This window comes from Notolabrus celidotus, chromosome 7 (genome assembly GCF_009762535.1).
Source record: "Notolabrus celidotus isolate fNotCel1 chromosome 7, fNotCel1.pri, whole genome shotgun sequence".
NCBI classification, from domain to species: domain Eukaryota; kingdom Metazoa; phylum Chordata; class Actinopteri; order Labriformes; family Labridae; genus Notolabrus; species Notolabrus celidotus.
In genome coordinates this window covers 13,526,979-13,533,820 of record NC_048278.1, presented here as the reverse complement: position 1 = coordinate 13,533,820, position 6,842 = coordinate 13,526,979, and the positions used below count along the sequence as shown (strand labels likewise).

General features: G+C 42.3%; 1 protein-coding gene across 1 annotated transcript in view; it reads right to left on the bottom strand.

The window, feature by feature from the left end:
• maml3 (mastermind-like transcriptional coactivator 3) overlaps window positions 1-6,842 on the bottom strand; it is a 133,094-nt gene that overhangs the window by 57,933 nt on the left and 68,319 nt on the right. The window contains exon 3 of the mRNA XM_034688439.1: window positions 5,857-6,795. Within this exon, the coding sequence (XP_034544330.1) occupies window positions 5,857-6,795 (939 nt within the window). The remainder of the gene's footprint in view (window positions 1-5,856; window positions 6,796-6,842) is intronic.

The following is a 6,842-nucleotide window of genomic DNA, read 5'->3' as shown; positions in this document are numbered from 1 at the left end:
AGCTGGGTGAAGCAGCAGTGGGGGGCGGGGGGGGCGGGGCTCTGGGGTTATCTGAATGATGATTGGATAAGAACGGATTGGCAGGTGTGGGACTCAGAGAAAGGCTTCTTGTGTCATCCGTAGAAACTGGAGCGGGATGTTTGACTTGATGAATGTGTGTGTGAGTCTGGACTGTGCACATGTGTGTGTTCATGCATGTAGGAGATCACACAGCGGACCAAGAAGCTAACGCATGAGCTAATTGCCCTTTGAGGCATTACGCCAGCCCCCATACAGATATATTCACAGTCACACAAAGGCAGTTATGGAAAAAGTTTACGAAACAGTAAAGGTAAATCTATGAAAACAGCAACGATCTACTGACAAAAGAAACCCCACAAAGGAACAGGTTTGCCCAAGCAGAAAGAAATAGCAGGACTTCTCTGTGTGTAAACTGTTGTGACAGATCGCTAACAATTAGCAAAAAGCAGTGATCAAAGTGTGACTAATACTGCTACAGGTTACTGAGGCCACATGAAAACTCTGCAGCAGCAGCTTGAACAATTGTATAAAACAGCACAGAGGTTAATGAGACCCGTTCCGTATCTGTAAAGACTTTATCAATCAATCAATCAATCAGACTTTATTTATAAAGCGCTTTTTGTACAATGACATTGTAACGCAAAGTGCTGTACAAGAAAAACAACTTAAAATAGAATAAATTAAGAAAAATATCCCAGCCCCAGCCCCGACCCCAAACCCACCCCACAACCCTAAGGTTAACAACATAATATGCAACAATAGTAATAAAAACAATAAAAATAAAACAAATAAATAAAATCTAAATAATTTGCTGAACGAACTGAGGAAAACTCAAAGATCACACTCAAAGATCTAACGTGCAGAAATTTAAAAAAGTTACACCCTGCAACTGTAGCACCACCTTGTTTGTTGCTTTTGGCGGATGTTGTAAATATCATCAAGATTCCTCACCGTGACACACTGAAGAATTCAAGCCAACAGTTTGGGAACAGATGGTTTGAAAACTAATGTTAGACAGCTGATGGCCAAGACCTTTTCTATGGCTGACAAATGTTGCCAATTGCTTCCTATCTTATATTATCTTGACGCTGCAAAACCTCACAAATGCTCAAAATATTGTTAAATCTAAAATACATCAACACCAACAAGTGGCACAGGTTGAGATGTTTCAACTTCTTCAGTTTAAATCAAGCATCAAAACAATGAATTAGACACTCCACCTGATGCAAACTGATGCTGAGTGCTAATAAGACTGTACTTCTCTGGTTGTCGGTTAAACTGAACTCTTTCAGTTTGCAAAGCAGACTTTTTATTTCAAAATGAGCAGTATTCAACCCAAGGTAACCATCAAAACATCTCAATTTCATAATTTTAAACCGTAACAAAGCTTTTTCACAGCCACAGGATACATGGCATGTAATAAGGATGTAAATTTAAGACTTACCTTTTTAATCTAGCTTTTAATTTTGAGTCTTTTATGTGTAGCCCTGGACTGCTTTATTATTATTTTTATTATTATTATTTTTATTTTAATCATTATTATTTGAATCTTTGCTTTAACATTTATTTATCTTATTTAAGTATTTATTTATCTATTTATTTCTTGTATTCATCTGATCTTGTTAATGCTAACTTTTCTTTCCACTATTACTTATTTTATTAATTTTACTGTATTTATTTTAATTTATTCTTTTTTATTTTTAAGTATTTTATTCATAATCATGCCTTTTTTAAATTTACCATTGCTGTTGTTTCCGGTCTTTCTGTTATTCTGTGAAGCACTTTGGGCTGCATGTTTTTATGTATGAAAGGTGCAATACAAATAAAGTTGAGTTCAGTTAGTCACACCAAAAACCAAGCAAATGTCTCAGCACACCTTAGTCAGTGTAATAAATGTAAATAGACATGCACTTGTGCCTTGCTTGGATTTTTAAGGTTGAGCTAGCTAGGAGAGGTAATAAGCGCCATATGCTTTGTCTTTCAGATAAACATGACACTGAATTATAAAGCATTCTTCAGATCTAAATGAACATGTAGTTATCTTAACTTTTTTGAAGTTAATTATTCTGTTATGGATACATACAGCTCAGAATACATGTGAGTTAACACTCTTAGAAAAAAGATATTACATCTACCTGCATACAGGTGGGCAGGTGCTCTGCAGGTACTGAGTACCATACCAAGCCTGATTTAGCTACCTGGTCATCAAACTGTGCACTGGTCAGCCTCATGTAGCTTGAAGCCCTGATAAACCAAAAAAGATGTAGTTCTTGAAGAAGGCCATGGAGTTAGCAAAGTGGTGCAGCACCTCAGAATGATGCTACGAATCAAGAGGCATGAGGACTTCAGTTTTTTTTATAAATCTGGATGTAATCAATATTAGGATTCGTTAACGCATCAAAAATAATTGATCCTTTGGCAGAGAATGTGGAAGCAACAAAGGTCAAATATTGCTTTTTTTTTGGTGTTAATAATGGTTATGACGAGTTCATGCTGTTAATATTCCCAATGATTATTAACCTGATTTCAGATGTATGTTGTAAAATCGGTGGATTCACCCTTTATGTTGTCCACAGCCACTAAAACTCACCAACTTTGGTCCCTATAAATAATAACAACGACTCAAACTAACTCAAGAAAATGCATTGTGTTAATTTTGCCAGATGTTGTACAGTTAATTCGCCAATGTTTAAGAGCCTGTGTGACTATCCTCTGAAAAAAGAACAGGATCACTTCTACCAGAGTCATCATGATAGAGCTAGATACTTGTAGAACAATATTTTTCTGCATTTCTGACACTCCATTCTGAATTGCTTTCTCATTCTCTCTTTACAGGCTCTTGACTTTCCCTTTAACATTCACCATCCTCATTGTACCATAAATCTACCTTCTTGCATTTGCCTTTCTCCTTTCAGTCCTGCTTTTTCCTCTCTGCACATCCCTCTACCCTCTATTCTTTGGTCTCCAATTCTCCTCTGCTCACTCAAATAAATCTCAGCACCCCCTCCCCTTAAGTCTCCCTCCAAATCTATGAAACCCACACAAACATACATGTAGAAGGACTAGCACTCACTCACTTACGCACACAAACACACAGCCCTCCAGGCAGCAGCCACAAAGGCCCCATATTAATAAATCTGCTCCTTTATTGGTGGTGAGTGTCTCTGGCAGAGGGAGAAAGACAGGGAGGAGAGGGGGAGGAAAGAGGAGGAGCAGGAGAGAAGATGCAGAGAGCACCAAAGGGGAGGAGGAGGAGGAGGAGGAGGAAGAGGAGGAGGAGGTGACTTACTGTAGCCATATCCTGAACATGAGAGAGGCACAGTGAGAGAGAGAGAGACAGAGACAGAGAGACAGAGAGACAGAGAGAGAGAGAGAGAGAGAGAGAGAGAGAGAGAGAGAGAGAGAGAGAGAGAGAGAGAGAGAGAGAGAGAGAGGGAGGGAGGTAAAAGGAGACGGCACTGGCAAGTGTGTAATCAATAAGAAAGCACACATCACCCTTTTTATTGACGATAATTCATTGGCCCTGAGATAATGAGAAAGGGACAATCATGCAAGTGTGTGTTCAACTTGTGTCAGTGTTGTGTGGCGGTACAGTCCACCCACACTTCCTAAACGTCCTCTGTCCGCTGGATTATTAAGGACACCTGACACCTGGCTGAAAGCACTGGAGCGTTCAGAGTGGGTTGCACTGCTTGCCGGGCTCGGGAAACAAACTGCCCGAGGTGGGCTTTCGGTAATGACAGCAGCTAGCCTGGCTTAGTGGTCCAATCTCAGCCATCAGTCAGCTGTGACAGATTGGGGATATGAGCTAAGGAGCCGTTTAGCTTTGGTGTTTGGTGTTGTGTGTGAGTGCATGCGCTTGTGTGTCTGGGGGAGGGGAAGTGTTGGAGGGAGGCTTTCAGTGCTGCTAGTGTTGCAGAGGCATCAATACACTCTCGACAGGCCATTTTCCTATGCCTGTTCCCAGCCCTGGCTTGTTGCTGGGGCAACTACCGCCATTTTATCTTCCTTGGCTGCACCTCTGGTAGGTTTTATCAAGCAGCGATTCATTTTTAAGTCATCTGTCTTGGTAAACTGAGTATCCTTAGCTTGTATTATCAATCCTCGATTCCTTCGATTGGGAATGTTGCATGTAAAAAATTAGGGCTGTCTCCCGATAGTAGACCAAATGTTAGTCCAAAAGGAAGAGTTCTGGTTGATCAAGTTTTCAAAATCCACTATGGATCTGGATCTTGCTATACATTTATTATATTTATACAACCTGCTGAGCCTTTGTTACAAAAAGAGAGACTCTAGTTTGTAAGTGACAGGACAGTGTGAGGATGTACCGCTGACACATTGAAGTCCATGTTTTTTGTCCCAACTGGTAGTTAATAACAACGTTAACAACGAGTGTTCAAAACATTTGAACTAATATTTCTGTTCAGTTGTTAAAAGAACCTTGAACTGTGCTCAATGCACTGAATGGATAAAGCACCTGTTGGATGCAATGTTACCACAAGACATCTCCACCATTCTCTAGTTATCAATCAATACGTGGGCACTGTAGCAGCTACAGCCCAAGCAAAGTCAACTGAGTCAGCCTAAAGAAAACAGCAAGGCAAGGAAGGGATAATGCTACACTGTTTGAACTATCAGAACATTTGGTGTATAAACATACAGTTAATACCTTTATAGTCATTTAATAGTGAGCTGCTTCCTATACACTGGAGCTACCAAACTACCAGTGTAAGATGCAGGGGGAGGTTTTCCATTGTGTTAATGCATTTGACCCTGAAGAAGGGAGCAACCACTTTAATGCACAGATCATGCAGGATACATAGCAAGGCCAACCTGTCCAGCTGCTGCACTTTTCAACGCTTTACTAGATTATATTAATTCATTTAAATGTACTAGGGTTAGGGTTAGTAAATAAAGCTTGGGGAGTGCTGATTTGATTCAAAAAAACCTCCTCAATGTAAGAAAACAAGTGAGTGTTGGTGGGAGTGGGTAAGAGTCTTGGCGAATTGTTAGGGAGCTTTGGGTCAATCTGTAGCAAACAACTGTCAACAGGACTGTAGCTGGAAGAATGACAGATGATACTAGGAAGAGCTTCACAGCTGCACTGAAACTGAAGGTTGCATGGAGGAAGGAAAGAGCCCCCGATAAGCAAACTATGTCTTATATACCAGTGTGACTTATAATCCGAATTATACGGTAAGCCAAAATCAATCAACATTTTTTTTGTAACTACGATTGTGATTAAGATGCACTTTCAAAATGTACATCTCAGAAGCTAATAAAAACTGTTTAAAATATCTCTGCAATGAAGCAAAGGTTACAATGTATTTTAAGAAGTTCATCTTTTTGCACCTGAACTCAAAACACTTTTTTTAACACTTTCCAAAATACATATTTAGATAATTAAATGTATATAATTAAGATGCATTGGCTAATTGACTCATGGCATGAACCATCAACAACTATTCTACCGATAAAAGACTAAGTCTAAGCAGATCTTCAGTAAAAGTCCAGGGTTTCTGTGTATTTTGAACCCCAGTTGACAGCCAGCCTCTTAAATCACTTCTCAGGGATTGACAAGAGTAAAAAACTATCTTGCACTTTGTTCTCCTCCCAAGGTCATGGGTTGAGTGCTTTCCAACACCAACCCCCTTCACCTGGGCACTCATCTTCACAGAAGCTGCTCTCCGTGTTCATCTAAGAAAACAACTATGAGGCAAGACTAAAGCTACAAACACGGTTGAAGGAAAGCTTCTTTTCAGAGCACCATAGAAGCAACTTCACAATAAAAGCATCAGCGCATTAAAAACAACTTTGCCACAACATTTCCCTTACCTGTCCATGAGGCTGCATGGCGCTGTAGGGCATGTTTTGGTTCAGCACTTTCTGCTTCATTAGCAACATCCTCTTCTGCTCTTCACTCAGGTGGGCTGTCTGTCCTGGGATTGGACCCTGGGTCTGCCCGGGCCCTGCACCCTGGCCACCACCTCCGCCACCACCCATGTAGGGAGGCATCATGGGGTTCTTGACTTGATTGTTCCCTCCCATAGGTGGAGTCATTCTCTGGCCTAAGTGATCAACCCCACTGCCGCTGAAGTGGCTCAGGGGTTTGGTGTTGTTGTAGGACAACATGGCTGCTGTTTGCTGCTGCTGCTGCTGTTTTGACAGGGTGTTCTGGTTGATGCTGTTTGGCTGTTGCTGGCCCATCATGCCCATGTGGTTGTGAGGGAGGTAGTTGTTCATGGGGGCTTTGGGCCCATTGTTGGGGGGCATCCCAGCCACCAGAGGACCCTGTGGTGTGTTAAAGGCTTGCGGTGGGTACATCATGGGGCTGTTGGGTTTGTCTTGGTTAAAGGGACCAGAGTTATAAGGACTTGTTGGAGCGCCAGCAGGGGACCAGTTTGCTGCCTGTTGCTGCTGTTGCTTCTGCTGCAGAAGTTTAGCACGTTGCTGAGCCATTGCTTTTAGCTGCTCTGCAGGGGAAAGTTCAGGCGTCACTGGACCCACAGGCTGACCTCCTGGGGCAACCCCTGCTGCTCCTGGCCCCGTGCCTGCCTGACTGACCCCCGGGCCTGGGTTCATCATGTACCCATTCCCAGGTCTAGAGACTGCTTGTGTCTGAGCCTGGGTCGGGGTCTGAGGGGAGCGAGCCACGCAATTGTGTAATGGGGAGCCCGATGCCATGGCAACGGCTGGAGACTGCTGCAAAGGTTGCTGAGGAGGCGTCCCGTTGGCAGTGGTTGCAAACTGGGGGCCTGAAGACGATGGTCGGACCTGAGGAGAGGAGTTCGAAAACACCAAAATATTGCATGAGACACAGA